At 45.5% G+C, this 23,821-nt stretch overlaps 1 protein-coding gene across 5 annotated transcripts in view; it reads right to left on the bottom strand.

Annotated features, from left to right (window-relative positions):
- LOC105832940 (RNA pseudouridylate synthase domain-containing protein 2) overlaps positions 1-23,821 on the bottom strand; it is a 133,319-nt gene that overhangs the window by 9,671 nt on the left and 99,827 nt on the right. For all 5 annotated transcript variants that reach the window (XM_036292252.1, XM_012674287.3, XM_036292253.1 and 2 more), the window contains one exon: positions 16,496-16,718. In XM_036292252.1, coding sequence (XP_036148145.1) covers positions 16,496-16,718 — 223 coding nt within the window. The remainder of the gene's footprint in view (positions 1-16,495; positions 16,719-23,821) is intronic.

Below are 23,821 nucleotides of genomic sequence, written 5' to 3'. Positions count from 1 at the left end.
GCGCACGCACACGCATACACACACACACGCACACGCACACGCAAAATTCATATATAATTCATATATATACGTACACACAGAAAAATATTAATTCTACTGCTAAGAAAAGCGATCACTCAATTTTTTTTTGGTTCTAGTAAGTAACGATTATCTTCAACACACAGAATTTTCTTGATAATTTTCTTAAAATACATTTATCATGAATTTTAGAAAAACACATTATATTATGTACATAGAAGAAAGAATTTATTCTCTTTCGCGAAGAATATTATGAAACTATATCTCGAAGAAAAATTATAATTATAAGAAAATCGATTTAAATTACTCAGGATTCAAAATATCTCAAAATAAATTTGATGCCTGTGACAACTTTGCGGATTATGAAATATCTGAAATAAGTAAGATTCACTCAATAAGCAACTTTCTGTATGTACACAGAAGTTTAACTAAGTATTATTTGTTCCAAGTAAATAAGTGTACTTTAAGACTATTACCAGGAAAACTGTTCTTCATGAAGATTACTCGAAGGAAGAAAACTGAAGAATTGAGTAATCGCTTTTCTTAGCACGATATTTTTCTGCGGGTACATGCGATAGACACATCGAAGTGCCGGGTAGTAGTTTTCGCGCGAGTGAACAGTACATTCCCCCTCCTCCTGCGCCCCCCGTGGAAAGTACTGTCGATCGACTCGGATTGAAGCTAACCGGTAATCAAGTCCGACGCTGTAATTACCGTAATATCGAGGAGGAACGGCGCGCCACGTGCGAACGCCGATTGATAGTCGCAGGCGACCACCGGCTTATCGCAATTCCGTATAGTCAGCCGGCAATCGACAGTCAACGTCCGCACGCACGCAGGCCGCGGCTCTTTCGCGATTCCATTCACGTGCGGATCGATTGCATATACATCGTCCGACCGCAAAAGACGGAAAAATTGTGCCGACTGCGTTCCTACGCGCATACGTACACCCGCTCGCGAGGAGTCGGTGAGTCGAGAGCAGCGTTACGAAAATATAGCCGCGCTTTTATCTAACGTTAAGGTAAACGGACGATGTGAGCGTTTCGCGCGAGATGAGACGGACAAACGGAAAACGAGGGCGAGGAAGCGAGGAAGCGAGGCAGGGAGAAGGAGAGTGGGGGGAAAAAAACCCCGAAAAAAAGGAGAGAAAAAAATAAATACGGCAGGTGGATGCACGCGGCGACTCCAATTATAAGTCCATAAGTTCCATCTACCTAATGCATTTCCACTCCGCAAAACTACGGTCGCATCCCCCTCGACGTGTCCTGTGCACGTGCATTCTCTCCCCGCGAACAATAAGAAAGCCTCGGCAAAGAGGAAAAAAACAAACATGATGGGAAAGGAGAAAAAAAAGAGGAGAGAGAGAGAGAGAAAGAAATGAAAAGGTAAAAGAGAGCCTTCGGCGCATCGAGATTGGATTTGCAAAATCTCTTCCTGTCACTTTGCAAAGTGCCTCGTTTCACGATAAATGACGTTTGCGATGAAGGTCCGGATAGCTGCAGAATATCGGATAAAACACGTGACAAACAGAATTCAATTTGGCGGAGCAAGACGTTCGTAAACTTTATAAATTGCGGCACCACGGCGAAAATCCCGGAGGGACGCGCGCCGTCGCTCGCGCTTCCTCCCGAAAACTAATCGCGAGTCAATGCATCGGCCGTCGTTCAGCTCGCCATTCCCAACGCGATTCGCAGGAATAGATCCGGGCGAAATCGCCGATACGCGCAGCGCGCCAAGATCAGCAGACGCGAGAGACATTATTAATTCGTAAAAGTAGATCGAGGGCAAATCTTATACAATGGCATTTCACAGGTGAGCGGGGAGACTTTTGTGTTCCTCGAAAATGGTAAAACACACCCTCCGCGGGGTATTCATTTAATCCGAGATTTACATAATTAATGGAACGCGCGATTGCTAATCGACCCTGTGTCGTTTTACATCTCTAAAGTCGCCTGGTCATCGTTACGTGCATTATACATTGACAGAAAAAAACCCACGGTGTTAGTCACGCACTATTCTAAATCTTTCAGCACTGTTCTATCGGTTACGCCATACACGGAAACGACGTTCCTGCTAAAAAATTATGCCGCATACAGATCCGAAAGTAATTTTGTTGGACCATCAAAATAATTACTGCAAAAAAAGTTTTGACAATCCAGGAACCAGCGTGAGCGTATTCCATATATTTATTTTGGCCCAATGAAATTATCTTCCAAGTCCGTATCCAGCAAAATGTTTAAATACTTCAGCAAAACCGTCAGTTTTCGTTACAAACAAAAAACGTCTATTGTTCCACCTCCCTTTCAAGCGCAAGGGCTAAAAATCATTGAAAACCATCACGATAGATACACATGTATAATATACTTAGCCTGAGGCACGTAATGCGAAGTGTCCGCTCCCCCCCCCCCCCTCGTCCCCATCGCAGTTTCATTCGACTCAAACTCTTCCGTCCCGTGTCTCCTCGGGGGGTTTTCTTCGGGGAAAATAATTTATGTCTCGCGCAGAGAGGAGAGAACCCGAAATCTATATACTACGTACCAGAAACCGAGAATAAGCAACTTCTATCTTCCAATTGGCTGACACGATATTATGCAACCTCACAACGAAAGGCAATAAATCGCTTCCGTCTCGTAAATCACATTTCCGCTCCCCAACATTTCGGCTTCGCCACTCTCAAAGTAGCATCTTCGTTATGTGTATACGTATACGTATACGTGCACGCGCGGGCGCGCACCGTATCTTGAAGTTCGCGACGGAATTTCGAAGCCTGTCACATGAAGGGAACGTTAAATCACATATATATTCCATCCCGTCGAAATGGCGTCGGATAACGTGAATGTGCTTGCAAAGTGTGACGATCCTCTTATCCTATCTTTAGTAGCAACTAGCAACTATTTCAGGTACTTTGCCGCTTCCAAATACCACTCTGGCGCTCCTCTGTTCTCTTAAATTAATTTTAACAAATGGAAATTCCAATTCTCCATTTGTCAGATCGAATAACCGAGATGACAATACGTTAGAATTATCGAAAACAAAGTCAACATTATAATGGACGATTTGTATTATAAATAATCGTACACTAAAAAAAAATCCTTGATAAATTTGTAAAATCATTTAGTAATGATATTGTTGAAATATTTGATTGTTATAAATAAATATAGTAATAATGACAAAATTATAATAATATTAACAAAACATTTGGTAGTAATGGTGAACATTTTGTTATAATTACATTATTTTGTTATGTTCACCTTATGTTTAGTTGAAACTATTTCCACAGCGCTGGGTAACTTTAACCAAGGCTGGATTATTATATGTATAACTAAGCCTTTTTTTCAGTGTACGTCTTTCATTTTTAGAAACATTCATCTCCAATCGGCAGAATTATGTACGTCATATGCGAGTCGATTGTTCCACTTACGTGGACCGCCGCTTTTTTCTCTATCCGAAAAATTTTTTCATTTTTCTAAGAGCATTCCCGAGTTAACTTTATCCATTAAAATGTCGCGTGCTACAGTTTCTCCGCCTCGTTCTCGTTCCTCGCGTGACATTCGAAAGGTGCGGCGAGACGTAACAATCGGTTTGCGTGCCGCACTAGTCGGGAACGTCGGCGACTGTGTCCTGAGAGCGCGCCTTCCAAATTTAACGCGGGTCACATGCCGCAGTGGCACACACGCGTCTCCGCGAGATATACGCGCGCGCGCATCCGAGAGGACAACATCGCCGTCGGCGTACATCAGATCGCACCGAGCCACGATGTGACGCAAGAGCCGTCCGGCGATATTATTACGAGCCCGAAGAACGATTATCGTTCGCTAAGCCGACAAGAAAAACGACACGTGGCGAGGCTTACCGAATTTATTTTCGGCCGCGCGTCCGGTCGCGATAAACGAAATCGCGAAAACGCACTCTCGGTCTCGGTAAAAGCCCACTCTACATAAGCCAAACAAAAGCGTTAATGGTGTCATCGACATTTTCGAAATAGACTCTCGCATCCGCATTCGCGACCTGCGACCTGTGACCTGCGTTTTGCGGTTTATGTAAAATGGCTTTCGCGCAAATCCGGGAATGATCGACAAGAATTAGCGCCGCAATTACGAGTTACCGAAATCGTACCACTTCACCTAAAAATACAACCGCACTTGTACATGTTTCAGGGCATTTTTTTTTTTTAGAATTATATATAATACTATGCCCTGCCACGCGTTGCTGTGGCTCTCTATTCTTATGCTACGTTTTTTTCAAATTTTCTTTGCTTTCGTTGTTAAACCTTCAAAAGCCTTGCTTTACTGTTGCTCTTTTTATTTTCTTTTTGAATAAGCATTTATATATCTTTAATAAATCTAATATTCATTTATTCACGTACTTCTAACTTTTTTTTCTAAAAGCTGCCATGGATTTAGAAATCCATTCAAAAGACTGTTTTAAATAAGTTCCTTTTTTTTCAATAAAATAACAGCCATCTTTATTTTTCTTATTACCTTAATTTAAACACAATAGAAACATTCTTCGCCTCTCCCGGTCTCTCCCGTCTCTCCCGGTCTCTCCCCGTCTCTACTCGTCTCTCCCGGTCTCTTTCCGTCTCTCCCGGTCTCTCCCCGTCTCTCCCGGTCTCTCCCCGTCTCTCCCCGTCTCTCCCCATCTCTCCTGGTCTCTCCCCGTCTCTCCCCGTCTTAATGTGTCAAAATTTCAATAATATTAATGAAAAACTATTTTTTACACTTAAATTATGGCCATCATTTTTGAAACACCGGTATATCCAAAATCAAACCCCATAAGAACACTCCCGGTGACGAATGCAACGTTGCGTCAAAATTTCAAAGCAATCGGTGAAAAACTTACGGAGATCTTAGATGAGGAGAACAAACATTTACATTTTTATTTTATAGACTATTATGATGCTTTATTATACTCAACGTGTTGGAAATTTTGTTGTTTATGTTCATATAAAAATCGTGATACATTTTATAGCTGGATTACAAAAAAGATATAAAGTAAACGCTTAAATTTTGATAAATTATGGTAGAATTAGATTAATAGAATAAAATATACTTTTCGTTCTCGTTTATAGAGACAAACAAAAATTTACGAAACGCTCTAGTCTCCAATGTCTCATAATTGTAAATTTATCAAAATTTCTTGCTTTAAAAAAATACTAAAAAAATTTACATAAAAAGAAAGTATTGTGTATTTTGTCAAGAACTTAAAAATATTCATTATGATTTCCGAGTTACAAAGGTGCATTGTGTGAAAAGTTTCTCTATGTCGTCAACGCGATATTTCTCTTAATTTAGATTGCCTCTGTTAATTGATTGGCAATAGCACGCGATTAATCACGATCGAGAGTAGTCGAACGTGAAAAGGTCGGCATTCGCGGCCGCGCGGCTGCGATCTCTCGTTACACGCGGAATGATTAGACGAGGTTTTGAACAATTAATCAGAATACATGTGCGTTGTCGCGCGCTTCGCGTGCTGGCGAGTGTTCCTCCACCGTTTCGACGTCGTGCATGAGAGATATGGACGCGTTAATTGTATCGTCGGGTCACCCGGGAAAGCCTGCCCGCCCGGATGATTATTACAGCGCGCGTACGCTCTCGCGCGCGCAGTTTCGCCGGGCATTTCCCCGCGACCCCGTGTCGCGCCCCGTAGCTGTGCGAATTAAACCCGCAGACGAAATCGAGGAAGCGTGCGCAAAATGATTTTATAATTAACGAATTTTGGGAAATTCCGCGCGCAATGTAGGTAGTTCTATATGTGAATCAAATAATATTGACTCTACCCACAGAACACACGGTTGATGCACCGGTGTCCGATATTTTCCGCTTAAAACGAATGTTTATTTTGCCGATTTTAAATTCTATGCGAATCATGTGCAACGTCTGCTTATATAAATGTAACGTTTGAACCGTGTCAGATGGCTTCATTACGCTTTAGTTTTTAACCACACCGTTTGACGAGCAAGTGTAAAGAGATTTATGTTACGTTATGCGAGTTGTATTTTATATATATATATAGCGTATAATTCTATATACATTTCTACATTATACCTGAATAATATTGACTCTACTTTTGCAATCACACGTTGCTGTTCCGCCGGGGCGACTCGATATTTACATAAGCCGAGGTTTATTACTCTATTTCATGATACGGAAAGACGTACGAAAAAAAATTTTTTTTTTCAGCTCTCGGCGCGGTCGTCCGTGGTGCGTTCTACGTTTCTCATCGACAAAAATTTTGAGGCGCAATAAAGCTCGCGCATGCAATCTGCACGGGAATGCGGGCGAAACCCTCGCTAGTTTGCGACATCAAAATTTCAGGGCGCATAATTTCGGTGTAGCAACATCAATGGTACGTAACGTGCGGTACGGCGCGGAGAGGAAAACGCTACGCGGTCGCCGTTGGTTCTGCGCGCACATTTCTAATTAATATATAATTCATGTAATTAATATATGAATGTAATCGCGTTCCGGTTCCCGGCGCGACTGGGGCCCCGTCGCGACCGATCATAACGGCAAACAGCCGAGGGTAGCGCAACATCTGGCTTTGCCGCTGCTGTAATTGTATCACTGCTCCGCGTTTCGGAGCGGAACCGCTTCCGAGGAGATTTCGCTCAGCTCGGCTAAATTTATGGTAACGATATTCTAACGAAGTCAGCGAAGCGCCGCGAGTCGTGGCCGCCGTGGGAATTCACCGACGATCAACTTTTACGTAACGAGTCATCATCGGTAGTCAGTGCCGCCAGATTAGCCCCCGTGAAATATCAGTAGGACCAATCTGCCGGTCGGTTTCTGCTGTGCACGCGATTCCTGTCTCCCTATCGCAACCGGCCGGGCCTTTAAGAGGCTACGGATAGAAATATCCATTCGGTACTAACGACATTTCCAGACCATTGCGCATTAATTCGCGCCTTTTATTATAAATTCTAATGTCTTTGTCGTAAAATTGTTTCCCCGGCTGTCATTGAAGTTAACGACGTATTCAATAAAATCACAGCCCTTCATCGGGAATCGATGTAAACCGGCGCTGCTACCGCCTTCCGCCTTCCGTGGAACCAGTGACAGCTTCATGCATGAAACACCGATTCGGTCCAATACGCTTTAATGTATCAAAGCGTATCTCTGCTTATCGTAGCGACTGCGGCTAGTGACTATTCGAATCCACCCGCACGAACTATCAAGTGCTATCGAGATGAATGCTCGATGTAACGAACAGCACGATTATCGAGAAACAGATCGACTAACCAGATGGACTTATATCGGCAGTTAATTGTCTATTCAAACATCGGCTTCCTGCAAATCTTCCAACCAGCTGAGGTCTGACCTCATTGCGATTATCTCGGTTAATATTAATAATTCACGATAACTATTCAAAATTGGTAAAGTTATATAATTAATTCGAAATATTTGATTGGAAAGAATGAATAGTATTTTAATATTATATGTATATAAAAGTGTATAATAAGGTATTTCTTGTGACGAAATCACACTTAGAGTCAACAATTTTTTAATGGAACGGATTTTTAAATAAAATTCATAAAACATTAATTTCAACCATAATCATAGAAAATATGTTGATCTTAAAATAACAACAAAACAACAAAACGTTAAAAAAATACAAAACAATATTTATGATTTCAAAATCTCATGAAATAATAAACACGATGAGAAAAAAATGCCGCCTGTCCTAATATTTGCCCCTTCGAAACAAATAACTTTTCCCTTTGGTATTTTTTCGCATCATTAAAAACAACAGAAATATTTTAAATGATCGCGCACGGCAAACAACTTGTGTATTAAAAAATATTTATTTTTGCTTCTACACATTAAACGCCACACACACTGGAATTTTATTTCTCTCCATAATTCACGATCCCTCCTTTATTCCCGCCATTCTCAATTGCCCGCGGATTCATTCGGTTATCTAACGGATTTTTCCCAGAGCTCATTAGCTACTTTCTGAGGTAGCATCGCGCGATTTCGCTTCGTTAGGCCCAAACAGACAGGTCGATTCTGAGCCGCGGTTAAATTTCCCAAAGGCACAAAGGACCACGCGGACGTAAAACGATTATCGAGCGATCAAGCCGCGGGACAGACCTCGGCCAGGCCGGCAAAGTTCAGTAGCAAGCAGTAGGTAGATCGTTAACTCCGCCGGAGTGCAAGGCGAATCCCGGGGTCTTGTCATGGCGGAATGCGCTCTCGAGACACACCCCGGGAACACTTGGAATTTAGACACGGGCGGCCTCGCCATGAAAGGAGCAAGGCCGATTGACATAAAGGACCGGGTGAGTGGCCGAGTTAATTGCACTTTGAAACTGTCAAGTGCCAGGAGGACCTGGATTATATGGCCTAGATCGCACTCGAAAAACACTATAACGTCGTGCTCACGGCTATGAATAGCCGTGTATCGCATTAAACGTTTACTTAAACGCGATCTTCACGTAACGGCAGTTACCCCGTTCAATTGTTTTTCCCATTAACGAAGTATACGACCGCTTAAATATCTTTTGCTCCATTTTACGTGTAAGTGCCACGACGTGTCCAGGATTTGTAGTTTTCGATACATGTTTAAAACAGTTTGCTAACATTACTTATATTATATAAGATGCTATTATTCTTAATAGATATAATTGTTAAGTATCTAAATGCAAATTTATTATAATTACTACAAAAAATTATTACATAATGTATATAATTGATAATATTATTCGTGCCACACACAATAATTTCCCGCGTTATCCCGCATGAGAGATTATGAAAGACACATCTGAAAAATTTCCAACAATCTCGGGACTCATCCCCGTGACTGAGCGTGCCACGAGAAAATAGACTACGAACTCTTGGACAGCACTAAATCGATAAAATACTGTGGCAATTAGACTTTAACGTGACGTTCAATATTCATAAAAAGACACAGTGACTCGCATACCACGTATATTATGCGAGAAAGAAAGATAATCATCCAATTTTATACGCTTGAAATACCGAGAAAGGCGATATGCTAATCCGATACCCCAAACGTTCGATAACTCGATATCTGCCGACCGTTCAACGTCGCCGGACGAAAAGTGTTTCTGACGTATCGTTAGAAAAACGTGGGGCGCAGATGCGAAGACGCGAGCGGATCACATCACTCTCTCCCCCCTCCCTCCCTCCTATCGGCGAGTCAACATCGGATTCTGTTGCGACCGCGGAGTCGCGTCGAATTAGAATTTCATGAGAATCCTCAATTAGTTTGAGCATGCATAGGTAGCTCGTCGTGCGCTCCTAGGCACACAGACCGTATATAAGACGACGAGCCGGTGACTTCCTCCGGTAATAGACGGCGACTCCTTCTCGCCAATTTCAAATTACGTCGTGACCGCTAAATCTACCGAGAGATTAATCCATCGCAAATTATACGTTAGCCGAGGGCGGTTTAACCGCCGTGCGAAAAAAAAGCACCTCGCGGCCCGTTCACGGGGGTGGAAAGGAGGTAATCTCCTCTCTCTCTCTCCGACCCTAATCTCCATCTCTCTGATGAAAGAACACCGTGTCGCGTTTTCTCACGATCCCCCGCGAATAAATCGCTATGTATAATAAGGTGCACCCTCTCTCGCAATCGCGCGTGCCGCGGACGAAATTTAGACGTGACTTTTAATTAGATTTTGCAAATATGAGGCTCCTTCACCCGTGCACGGATGCATTTGTAAGGTGAGCAGTTATCTGCGCCGCCATCGCGTAAAATTATTCAATTTTCGCGCGAGCCAGCCGGAAGGGAGCGCGGGGCGCCTTTGGCGCAACCGAGAGGGTTCGCGGAGAACAGGGTTGCGGGGTGATGCGCGGGGGTGGTAGAGAAGCGTGTCGCGGGTCGAGGGCGCGACTGGAGGTCCGGCGACAGGTTGATTTATTAGCGTGGACCGGGTGGTGGGCGCGCGATGGTATCGAGAGGACGGAGGTCGGAGGTCGGGTACCTCCTTCTGCGCTTCACCCTCGTGTCCGCAACACGTTAGGAGCTAGAGCGCCCGCAGAGTGTCCTGCCTTATCGTTCGCGGATCGCGCATGGATTTCCATGCTTCCACCAGGGGTGCGCGGTGACCGGCGGCGTTCCTTTACGATCCGCATGGTTAAATTCTGGTTTACGTCCTCGCCCGCGACGCGAATGAAAAGATCTCCCGCTCTCTTCTCTCGTCGCATCTTCTCTTTCGCGCTTCATCTTCCATGCGCGTGTACGTGGGTGTGACTGTAATGTTCTCGCATTAACGCCGCTTTAGCACATTTCGGTTGCGCACCCCTGCTTCTCTAGCTTCTTGCGCGGCGTCACGCGTCTTCGCGATCGATCTTCGCGCTGATTACTCTCCGCTCGTGACTCGGCCAAATCCGCCGAGAAAGAGAGAGAGAGAGAGAGGAAGAGGGGGAGGAGAGGGGCAGGAGAGAGAGTCGATCAGAAAGCGGATATTAACCGGATTACTTCTTCAACGAACGTTACGACCGGCCCTCCCCGATGCATTCCGCAGGACGTTCCGCGAGACGTTCCGCGAATGTTCGGGAGGAAAAGACGGTGACACGATCGATATTGCGAGAAGAAGCTCGGGAAGATTAATCGCTTGGAAGGCGGCGAGAAATGAAGGTGGAGGAGGAGATCCAGCGCGCATCCCATTCTACGCGCCGTTACGTTGCCGATGCATCGACGGGGACCAACTCTCCTGCGAAATTACACGGCGCTGACGGCGGCGGAGGTGAGGCGGATCGCATTCGCCTACGGAGGGGCTCTTCCGGCTAATTGAATCATCCCACCTAATTTCCCGCATCACCGAGAGGGGCGAGAGAGAAAGAGAGAGAGAGAGAGAGAGAGAGAGAACGCGGTTGTGTAACAACGGTAGATAGACCGGAAAACACCCCGTTCCCGAGAAACGAATGAAGGCTGAACGAATCACGCCGGACGAGAGGACCCGACGACGCTCGTCACGCCCATGAGTTTCCTCCAAAGAACCTTTTGAGAGGCTATTGTGAACCATCGATCGCGGGTACCGCGGACGTCGGGACATTAATTGAAAAATGGTAGCAGAAAACGACAACGCGTCTCTCTATCTTTCTTTTTCTCTCTCTCTCTCTCGCTTTCTCCGCCGTTGAAACGTCCGCTCGGTGTGCCGCCGATTCCTCGAGTTATTACTTCTGACAATGCACACGTCGAAAGCGTTCGCCGTGTGCTGGCGGAACCTTCGGATCTTTATCTCCGTTCCGCGAGTTAATAATTAGCTGCTGCTCGCTCACGGCCACGTTCTGCAGATAATAATCGAACCTCCTCGTAATTTCCATTCTGCTTAACATAGACCTTCTGCGTTTTTTTTGTCACTTAATGTCAGAAAGCATAAAACATCTTTCTTATTGCTCTCCTCAGGGACGCGTTTTTCTAACATAAACGTCTGAAGAAACATGATAACACGCCACGACGTCTATCAATTACATCAATTACCGTAACGAGACGGCGATCGAGCGTTCGGAATTGATTAACTCGTATCCTCGTGCATACGAGAGAGAGAGAGAGAGAGAGAGAGAGAGAGAGAGACGATTCGCATCGATGATTCGGCGTCGCAAACACCACGTTGTTTACCAAATGATTCATTACTACTACAATCACGAAACTAATTAACCGAAGGCAGGATAGGGAAAATTTATTTTATGCTATAAATTCAAATATTATAATTTTTTATGGAAAACTTAATTACAAATGAAAACCAGCGATGCATTTAGACCAAATTATAGGTAATTTTGATTTGTAATATAAAATAAACTCCCAATATCTACAATTAGTTTTGTAATTATACAAGATTATCTTCAGTTTATTTAATATTATCTCGCCACAATGTTGTCATCTTCTACACATATTTTCAGACTCAAGTGAAAAACAGACAGAGAAACAGTAGAATCAGTGCTTTATTACAATTTCATTTAACTATATCTTTCAATCTGATTTTACTAATAACACAAACCAATAAATTTTTTTCAATTTAGACACAAGTTTGGTGGAAATGTATCACTGGCAAGAGTTTTCATTCCCAATCGACTATTCCCTAAAAAATTTATATCACTTGGCAAATATTTGTAGCATGAAATGAACTCCCAGTATCCAGGCAATTCGTGACTGTACTTTAGGTAGCGATTTCCCAGATTCGTGCAATCGAAGTCGACACGTCGCGCCGGTGCCGACACGGTGATGGATGCCCGAACGTAGCCGGTTGCGAAAGGTTCCGCGTTATCTAGCCATGGCGTCGAAGCGCGATTGCGACACCCGACGATTGTGTCCTTCGCGTATCTGCAACCGTCGAATGTGCGAGCAACTTCGTGTCCTTCGAGGCATCAATCGCCGTTTCAGCTTTCTCGCCCTCGAGGCGAAATTACCGAAGGCGTCGTTTCTCTCCTCCGCGCGTTTTCGTTCGTCTCGGACGTCGTGAATTCCCGCCGAGGGAGGACACGCTGTTAAAAGGGGAAACACCGGGGTCTTTCCTTCGTCGTCCTCGAGTCGCCGATGATTCGAGAGATTCCACGGCAGCGATCAAACGACGATTTGAGCGGATGATGTCAGCTTAGGAGTTGTCGAGAGAGAAAAAAAAAAAGAAGAAACGCAGTACGATAAATGAACTGAAAACAAGTTTATAGCCAGGAGACGACGTGTTTACGAAAAGTAGAATCTAGAGAGAGAAAAAGTCTCTCCGTCCGTTTAATTTTATTTCTTAGATAATTAATTAGCGAGTACCAATGCGGTAACGGTGTATCTCGAGGCAGTAATTATTGTGCAAGAACAATGCAGGAGTAGTACCGCGCGGCGACGCGAAATGCTGCAGCGAGACATTTTCTTTTCCACGAAAATCCTCGGTACATTCCCTCGAGCGCATTCTCGCCGGGAAATACTCGTGACAATAGTGCTTGCGAAATTTTCGCATGTTGCATAAGATGGCAGTTCTAATTATGAGTCAAATTTGCAAAAATAGATATTCTAAAACAGACATATGTTAATTTAATTACAGAAAATTTTGTTTTTACATTCTGTAACTTGTAACAATTGCATGAAGTCGCTATTTTAATCATTGTATCATGTATTCAATAAACCGGTTGTAAATTTTGAGAAGATATTTAAATACGCATGAATACCAATTATCGGCATAATTAAGCGTATATTTAAATATCTTAAAAAAATTCACAACCGCGTTTATTGGATACATAAATTAATTTTTTATTGAAATTAAAATAATTTACGGTTTATTGATGTTAACAACTCTTTAGCCGTAAAATTTGCATGAATTAACGAAAATTACTTTAAATGATCCGCAATTAGGATCCGCCACGCGTCGTAATGGTCGCGAGTGCACACCGAAGCATGAGCAACAACGTCTGTCGCCGATTGCACAGGTGCTGTTGCAGGCCGGCAATTTACTTTCCATCTACCTCCGCAATTGCTCGACTATCGTAACAATCCACGACGGTCGGGTCCGGCGACAGACGCTGGCTCCTCTCCGTATTTGTATTCCGTCTTTACGCAACGCGCGCCGTAACGTAATTGTTCCGATAACGTAAATACGAACGGGATGTGCATCGCGAACGGCATCCACGGCTGACCTAGATTATATTTGCGATCCCGTTTCTAATTGCGGGAAAAAATTGCGACGGCGGCATCTCGCGCGCGCGGTATCGCGGGCGACAATCGATCTCGTACGCGATCGGGCGTCTTTTTAATTACGAAAAATCGCACGGCTGTAATAAGCGTTTCTCGCGGGATCGCGCGTGCGACCGGGAAAATACTTTTCTCACCTTATCTCCCAAACGCTTCCCTTCTTCTCGACCTCCCGATGACGTCACGCGATCTGCATCTCATTGTTTATTACTGGTGGCTAGGCGACTTCTGTTCTCTCTCTCTCTCTCTCTCTCTCCGGCCGGCCTTCACCCGCTTAACTTCGTTCGAAAACGCCAGCGCACGTTTTATCCGTCGTCGTCGTCAGCTTGCGCTCGCCGCTGACGTGAAAAAATCGACGTTGAAGGAAAAAAAAGGAAAGGAACGTCGTTCTCGCGAGCGGGCGAATTAACTCCGGAATTCGCCATTATAACGACGCCGGGGACACGCGGCGAAATGTATGTAGGACGCGGCGAGCGGTCGTCCGCGTGTTGCGCGCGCGCGCGCGCTTGAAAAGTACAATTGCCGGGATAATTGCTGGAATTAGCATGCAAGCGGGCGGACCGTATTAGCGGCGCGCGAGACGGTGAAATAATTTAATCCAGCCTCCGTAACGTCAGCGTCAGCTGAGGACGCCCGCCCGGTGGAGTTAAATTTCATTCACAATTTCTTTTTTCTTCCCTCGCTCACCTACCCGAAATACGAATACGTCGCCATTCGTCTTCCCTGCGAGTCTCCTCGTTGCCGGCGTTCGCGGAAAATTTCTCGAGGCTCCTGCGCGTCTTATCGCGGCTCACGGCGGAGCAGAAGCTACCGGCGCGACGCATCTCCACGTTCCCGCGATAACCGGCGCCGATAGAGCGCGAGCTTGAGCTCGTTGAGCGTTGGCGCGTTTAAAAACGCGCTCGAGAAAGTGCGAAAGAGAGAGAGAGAGAGAGAGAGAGAACGCGCGTGATGTGCGCGCGCCCGCGGCATATTAGATTCTTATATATCCGTGCCAAGGATAATCGCGTCCCGGCCATGTGGTTCCCCGGCCTCGTGCGCACGAGGATGAGGATTCACCGCGCGGCTCTCGTCTTATCTCGCACCGCCGCCGCCGCCGCGAGAGCCGTAAGGAGAGGCCGGATGATTTACGAGTTCGTTGGACTCTTACCGCCGTTTCACGGCGACCCTTTCACGTGGATCGCGCCTCATATTTATTTCGAAAAGCCAAAAGGATAACGCGCAAAGTTTCCCCGAGGCATTCCCGTAATGTTATATAGAGTAACTACGAGGAGAATTTCTCTCCTCGCTCTGTCTCCTTCGTCTCTATCTTTTCCGCGCGCGTTACGGAATAACGTATGCGCTCTGGCGTGCACGCGAATTAAACCGTTTATACGCGGATTATGCATTTTAGACTTCTGTTTCAAGCACCGCTCTAATCCCGGCACTAATCCGATGTTGTCCGCTTTAGCTGAACCGCTTTCCGCGTATGCGTTTCCGTCTCGCGTAAATCAACTAAATTTGATCCGCATTAGATATCTCTCCCCCGCATAATATAACGTAACGCGCAAACACACACTCGCACATGTACACTCACAGCTCGCTCCAGGGCTGGCTGTCGATAGTGGTGTTTCGTTACGTCATACCACTTCCTCCCCTCCCCCTCCTGCTTATAAATGCATGCGGCCAGACGAGAGAGAACACCAACACTAAAAATCTATATACATATATGCATACATACACACACACACACACACAAATATATATATATATGTATGCGAAATAAGGATATGATCCTTCTCATCCGTGATACAACTTGTCGATCACAATGATACATTACGTTCCGCGCGGCCGGAAGCCACGAGCTTTAAGCGGATAACCCGGAAATTCCCGAAATTAAACCCGATCTCATTTGCGCGCGCCTGACAAGGCTCGCTAAATTCCCGGGGCTCTTCTGAAATCAAAGTAAATTCCTGCGGAAGCTAACCCGGATTTATATGGGAGGGCCAATAGGCTTCGTTAAATATGTACACCCCGTAGCACGCCCGAGGTAAATCGGCCGAAATTCCCGCGTCGACCGATAAACAAGCTTCCGCCCCGAGAAAAAGTGAATTTAAAGCGCATCGAGAGAATCCGTCGTTCGTCCTGTATAAATGAATAGAAGAACGTGCCCTTCTCCCCTCCCCCTCCCTTTATCGAATAATAAGTACAGCACTTTGGTGTGTTATGAAATGCCATTTTAAACATGCACTCGCGATCCACTGAACTTCGTTTGTAAAGAGATGGGGGAAAAACAAATAGCGAATAACATCCGGTTGTTTTTTTTTCAGCATATCGCGCGAGACATTGCGAGCTTCTTCGCGACTGAATGCATTAAAAAATATTTGATAATAATAATCAAGATTTGGCGAAATAATTTCAGTTAAATGTTTAGTTAATGTAATCTAATATTTAGTAATATCTACTAATTACACTAATAGTAGCCAATCGGTCGTTAAATATTTGCTTATACGAACCGAACACTTGATTGAAATTATTTCACCAAAGCTTAGTAACCATCGTCATCTCGTAATTATTATAACTTTTTTTTTTTTTCGATGTAAGCGGCGGGTTATAAATGGAAACGGCAGAATGCAACACGTTTTCTGCACAAAAGCAGTTTTCTTCGCTTCATCCCGCAGCTCGCCGCGGGCGTTTCGACATTGTTCGACCCTCGCTATTCGATTGAACTTTAGCCACGCGAGTCGACGTTTTTTCTCGCAACAGTGACAAACGCTGGCGAAATCAATTTCAATCGCGAGAGGAATGGACGACTGCCGGCCGGCTGATCGCCAGCGGAACGTTCACCTACCTGTGGACGACGTTAGCCAGGAGATCGTTGTGCCGTAACCTGTAATCGACGTCCACCTTTTGATAGTTGACCGTCAGAGTGCCAGCGCGAATACACCTCTCGTATTCCTCGGCTGGATGGGCACGGAATTCCCTCGCGAAGACTTCCAGGATCTTCTCGCCGACCCATCGACCTTTCGTGAATGTCGTGAAGGTGAAGTAATAGGGATATACCTTACGGAGGCCTGAAACACACCAGGGACGACCATGAAGACCGATAAGAGAGAGAGAGAGAGAGAGAGAGAGAGAGAGAGAGAGAGAGAGAGAGAACGATAATTACTTCGAATCCCGTAAGCCGTCTTTAAATGTCACGAGGTTTAACGGGCTATATTAGTTACGTTACGAAACGACGATTCGCGCGATTGCCGCGGGCACTCGCCCGCAATTAATCGGAGATTAGCATCCGAGTTGGCGCCCGTCGTGCTCCAAGGCGAACGTGAATTATGAGAATATAATGCCCCTGGTAGCAAAATCGCGCGATAAATCACACACATCGCGACGCCGCGCCGATACCCGTAAGAATGTCGCTGTTATTTGCGAAATCTATTACCGTCGTGCCGCTCCGGGGGATGATTGCTTCTCGCGGGATGAAATTTACGTCGAGATTAACATAAAATCGATCGCGTCTTTCTCTCTCGCCTTTCTGTCTCGCGTGCCCCGATAAAAAAGAAGCGAAAGAAGAGGAGAGCATATTTAAATTTCTGGAACATCCTGTTACTCCGATAGCGATTGACTTGTAGATTCGTGCTTCAAACGTGCTTCTTGCGCGGACCGCGTTATTTCTGGGATTTCGCTTCCCCGCCCCTCTCCCTCTCCCCCGCTCCTCGCATTAAGTGGAAATTAATCCGTCGGTTCGAATCTTCGTTACGCGTCACCCCCTCAAATGAGATTTCCGCCCGGAGAGAAAAGCGAGGCGAGTCGAGAAGTTGATTAATAAGCCCGGATAAGAGGAATAATTTTCTCGGCTTCCGCGCGAAAGAGAGAAGGATCCCCGGCGCACACCGGGGGTTAATGAAAGATATACAGTACTTTATAAATGCAGGAGCGCGCCATATCACTCTCGCTTGATTGAATAATTTGATATCTTTAAAAATTATTCTTCGACGTAGACTTATATATATCCCGCGCGCGTTCCCCCCCTCCCTCTCCCCCTCGTTCTCGAGTAATTTTATTATACTTGCGTCGATACTGGAACAGTTAAATCGAGTGGTGCAGAATGCGCGGCATGAACGTTCTGCTTGCCGTTACTCAGCTCAAGAAAAAAAAGAGAGAGAGAGAGAGAGAGAGAGACTGACTTCTGAGAATTTTACGACCCCCAAAATGACTTCCTTCACTGTCCATCGGCCGTCCCGAGAGCAGTTCGTCACGTGCCTCACTCGGACAAGTCTTTCGCTTTGGGACTCGTGTCGAGAAATTTCCGTTGTTTCTCCTGTTGTTCCTTCGGCCAGAAGAAAATAAATACCGCAGGAGGAGGCTTGATTAATGTCTCGTTGCGCGTCCAGTCGCGTCAAAGACGCTTTTTCTCGAATGCTACGCCACTAGAATTGTTAGAGAGCCGACCTGTCTCTATACATAGAGGATTAACGAACGTCTGACATTTGAAATGAAAAGAGCGTGGAATTACGCCGCGCTTTATATCGCGATTGACATAAATGTTTCGTAGAAAAAAAAAAATGGGAGAGATATTTCAACTCGGTCTCTCTGAATTTTTAAACTTGGCTTCTCGACAACGAAATCGTTCTGGCGTTGCCGTTTTCAACTACCGTACATCCGAGGCGGAAAGATTAATTTATTCCAGCTAGTCGAGTTCTTGTGGAAACTCGAAATAACGATAGAGTGCTGCACAAAGACTTTGCAAGTGGTCGGCGAAGGAAAATTGGAGGCAGTCGGGGAACAAAAACGCGTATTCGTGTCAAAGGGACCGCACGCGGTTCCACACAACACCGGATGAGCCGACGAGGGTTTAACCTTTGTAAAGGAGATCGAATCGGCGCGCAGAGAGGAGATCCTGAATAAACAGAAACAGTTCCGCGGAGAGAAGGAAAATTCTCTCTCTCTCTCTCTCGTATTCTCGCCCGGCTGAAGTTACTTTAATTAAATTGCCCTCGGAATGGGCAACGATGAAGGTAGACTCGTGCAACACTCTTCGCCGGAGCTAAAGGAGGCGGAGGTCATTTGACAATCGAAATGTCTCGTAAGAGCTAACCGGTGCTCTCTCAGGGCGGGCGTTCGGCATGGACTCGGTGAACGATTGATCCCTCTCGGGCTTTCGAGCTTTCGAGAAATAGAACCATCGGGACGCGGTCGTTTAGCCAAGAGCTTCTCTCGAGAAACGGAAGGAAATCGTCTTCGCGCATACGACGGGAAAAAGGAACAAGTTCGAAAAAGAGAGAGAGGGAGAGAAAAAGAGGAGAAAGAGAGGGGGAAAAAAGGAAAGCGGGCAAGAAAAGAAAAAAGATTAGGCGGTCTGCTTATAGACGGTAAAGAAGAGAGCTTCGCCCCCTCGACGTCGTCGCGCCGAGAAATATATCATCTTCAGCGAGGAATTCGCATTACGAAGAGACGTCAGGAGTACACGTTGAATTGGCAATAGAAAAAAAATTCGCCGCATTACTGTCGCCGCACACTGTATCGGCCGTATCCGCCCCGTATCTCCAACGGCGTAACGAAATATCCTCGAGTTAATAAGAACGTAACAATTACAAGGAGAGGCATTACGTTCGGTAACCCCCGGCAATTAACCGTAAAAAAAAAGTCACTTCTCCTTTGGTTCGTTTATTCTCCGACGATCCCGTGGATTCTCTATCGAATCACCCGTACAATCATGGCTTAAAGTAATTACGGTGCTATTACACCACCAATGGGACACGGCCGCCCACGTATTCATTCCAGCCGGAGGGCAGTAATTGCCCCCGGTGTCGGGGTTGTTCCCGAGTTTGTTCCCCCGACATCTTACCCCCCCCGACTGTAACCTACAATACTCTTTCTTTACTCCTTTTGTTTCTCCATGACGCTCGCACGGTATATATCCCCTACCCTCCTCCCCCCTCCCTCCTCTCGTTCTCCTTCTCGTTTTCCACTGTAACATCATACCGCGTTCTCGGTTTTCCCCGCTCTCGATACTCCGCGCACGAAAAATCCGTCGGCACGCCCGCGGAATTTCGCCCCCTCAGAGATCTCTTTACTCTTCGCCGCTAGCGGGATATCCATCCGATCCTTGAATCCTGCCGACGTACGTGAGAGGTTGATTTTCGAGAAACACTGAGCCGGAAAAATCAAAATGTTCGACGTAAGCAATTTGCAAAGGAAGCACTTTTCTAGAGCTTCATTGCAAAAGAGAACGGTTAAGCTCGTCGGTGATCGGCGAAAGGTCATTCTAGCTTAGTCGACTATAGCTATGCAACATATATCATTTTATAATTTCATTCAAATGTTAATTAATTTCAAACTTTTTCGTTCAAATTTTTAAGTAAAATTAATCAGCGTGATATTCCGGAGAACATAAGACACAATGTAGACTAAAATTGTTAAAATCAATGTGCTTAATTTATTTCAAGAATAAAAGCATTTAACTCAAATGTTAAAATATCGCAGAGGTAATAATTACCGAATTATAACAGTACCAATTTATGTAATGTACAATCGCGCGCTACGCGTAAAATAATAATAAAATGCAATGTTGAATTACTACTAAAAATCGATCTCGAATTTCCTCGATAATAGAGCGTTCTGACCTGCATTTTATTCGAGCTCTACCTCTGAGGGGGAGCTGCTACTAATTTTGTACAAAACAGAGTGATTCCTGGTATCGATTATCGGCCGCATCGGGCCGTGCTTTCAGAAAGTCAGGGGGAAACGAAGCCACGTCTCGTCGTGAGTCAGCTCACGACGACGGGGCTGTGTGCGGAGGGCTCGGAGGGGTGACCCCGAGCCTTAACGTACCGCCGCCAGTCTGGAACGACGCCTTGTTTTACGAGTAGCAAACCAATGGCGGTGTCGTCGTGGGCCGCTTTAGGTTTCATTCGCTATCGATCGGCCGTACCCACACACAACGTACGACACCACTCCGTGGCGTATACACTCCCCGTGTATACGCACGGCCGCTTTTACAAGCGGGAGTAAACACACCCTCCTCGTTGCAACTCGGCCCCCGACTCGCATTTTTGCGGCGCCCCTTTTCTATCCGCCCTCCCCGTTCGAAATACCTTGCGCACAGCTGATCGCGACAATACTCCCGCAGAATCTTCAATCGTATAATGAGAAATTCTAAGATAAAGATCAAGTTTTTTATTTTTAGGCGAACATCGTTGAAAAACACGTCTTTTAATTTCTAACATAATTATTATTAGATGCAATTTTATTGCAAGTATAAATAACAGATTCCAAAAAATCAATATTAATTATACTATAATAATAATAATATAAATAACACAGCCATTTTAAATATAATTTTGTAAAGCTCAATACATATATAAATTCGTATAGAAACATCTCAAATTTCAGGACAGTTCGAATTTAAATCTGAATCAAATCGAATCCTATCTGATATTCGATTCGTTCGCAACGCATCTCTATTCTCAAAGGTCGCGAGAAAAAAACATAGAAGGAAGAATGCGTTTCGTTTAGTTTTCAGAAAACGCTATGGCACTTATTTCTTACAATATTAATGAACGTACAGCGGTATTCTTGGCACCGCTTTCATAATTTAAGCGCTTTAATAGCCAATTGAATATATTTATCTATTTATTTCAGGGTAGAGATTTCATTTATTTAGCCTGCTATCCAATATAATTCACGGTCGGACGATCGAGAAGGACCTCGGCAGGAGAGGGCTCTCCCGCGGGAGAAATCCAGCGAAAATAATCGCACGTCCCTGCGAAATTCATGGGCGGTGTATTGCAAGCGGTAGCTAGGAAGGTAGGTAGATATACCTTGATATCGCTAAATATTTGACACCGTGTTTTCTCGGCGAAGATTGTAAATATCGTTTCGCGACCGGGGGGTGTCCTTAATGGCGTTACGCATCGTATGTAAATGTATGGTAAAAACCTTCCCTCGCGTACGTGCATACGTGGCACATGTTGCAAAAATGCATCGCCGCAGGCCGCAAAAATGGGCGCGCTCGCAAGGAATATACGTACCCGTAAACAGAAACAATCTTCAAATCAGAGTACAATCCACGCTCCCCGTAATGTATTCCGCTCCGCGCTTCGAAACGTGTGTACGTGCAACGCCGGAGAGGATTTTCCTACCTTTAAATACCGCGTAAAACTCGCCCTCTCTTTTTCCTTTTGCCAATCAACTTATCCACATAAATCCCGACACCCACACACCGGGACGCGGACGCGCGTACATACCGATTCACTCGCCTCGTCTCACGTACACGGTATATATATATATATATAGATATCCGTGTGGTTAATATTTCTCGGAAATCGGCCATACCGTGTTACACACATACACATCAACCCGTTACCATTTTCATTCCCCCATTCGCGGCATTCGTGCATCGTCCGATCAAACGGCGATAATAAAATATGACTTAAACCGGTCGCGATTCAACTCTCGAAATATCGTATCGATCGCCCGTATGTATAATTCATAACACTCCGGCGCGTTTCGCCTTCCACACAAGGGTGAGGCGAGCACAAGAGAGAAAAGGAGAGAGAGGGAGAGAGAGAGAGAGAAAACTTTGTATATGTGCTTCTGAAGTGTTTCTCCGTGCACATACTTACACATATAAATGTTTTATCATCCTAAATCCTTAACTGTGCTCTGTCGCGAGTCGCCAAGCAAAAAATCGTCAGCTGTTTCGTTTCGCATAGCGCGCGTATACCGTGTGCGCGTTCGTGTACGCCGGTGTGTGTATACGTGTGTATCTCGGACGAGCGAGTGAAACGCGATGCTGGATACGAAGGATGTTGCATATATCCGTTGCATGTACAGGGTGACCTAGCGCGCGCAAGCTCTGCGTGGAGGGATCAAGTCCGTTCGATCGAGGGCACGAGAGCGGCGTGTATACCTCCGTAACTTGATCGAGAACGCCGCGCATTTCTCCTGGAAAAAAAAAAAACTCTCTTCTTCCGCAAACCCCCGCGCGCGACGTTCGATATCTCGTGACACATTTCTGCGTCCGGGCGCGAGTCTCGTGTTATCGCACGAGCGCGAATTTACGGTCACGCTGTATGCAAGGCGCGCACGATGCTCAACGTATGTATGTCATCCCGCGGATCATCGCCGCCGCACGCGAATTTCGTGTAATCTCGATACCCCCGACGCTCGCTAGTAAATTCGGGGCTTGTGTTACCGTCTGCGAACCGGCCGTGTGTAATTCGCGCTGAGATAAGATTAGACGAGTGGATGTGAAAGACGCTCTGTGTATACGTGTGTACGTATAGTATATGTAAGACGCGGAGATACAGGGAGAATTTATCGTTAGGAAACCGGATAATAAGGCATTGTAGAAATTAATCGCGGCCGGAGATCGACACACGTCCCTCGCGCGATCGTAGGACGAGATTTACACGCTTATGGGGAATAATAACGCACGCGCCGATCTTCACTCGACAACTACGACCGCTACGAGAAAATTGAGATAAGAAAAGTTGCCGGAGTCGCTAGTCGTAAATATTAATCGCACGGCGATCGTCCTGGCGATATTCGCGCGCGAGGAATTTCCTACCGGCGCGGGCTGACCCCTCGATCGAGCGTTACTACTTACAGGACCAATATACCGTTACGAACCAACCTTATCTCTTTCAATAAATCTTGCGTAACGATTTCCATCGCAATAAAACAATCATGTGTTATTTTTGCAGAAATGAGAAAATCTCGCTCTGACTGATATATCACGGGTAATGTCGTCTGAATGGTAAATGGAGTTAAAAAAAAGTATACATCTATATAGATATGTACACGCGCGCGCGCTGGTGTACGTGAACGCGCATGCACGTTCTCTCGGGTTAATCAAAAAGCGTGTCAACTGCCATTTTTTAAATCGTGAAACTCTCCGAATGACGTTCCACGCTATTACCGTGTCGCCCGCTGAGTGCGCGAAGCTCATTCGGATTTTAAAGCGTCAGCCGTGCGCAGGTATAACGACCGCTTTTTTTTTCCCCCTCCTTTCCTCGCGAGCGCGCGCGCTATATCGGGCCGGGCATTTAATCCGCGTTCTAAATCTGTCGTTTTTTAATCCAATGGCATCGATCCGCAACGATTGCGCCCCACGTAAGGGATCCATAAGCGAATCATTACGGAGGGCCAAGTAGTTCATCGTTATACTTAGTCA

Source organism: Monomorium pharaonis, chromosome 9 (assembly GCF_013373865.1).
Source record: "Monomorium pharaonis isolate MP-MQ-018 chromosome 9, ASM1337386v2, whole genome shotgun sequence".
NCBI lineage: Eukaryota > Metazoa > Arthropoda > Insecta > Hymenoptera > Formicidae > Monomorium > Monomorium pharaonis.
The sequence above is the reverse complement of the archived record's forward strand: the minus strand, read 5'-3'. Positions and strand labels throughout refer to the sequence as shown.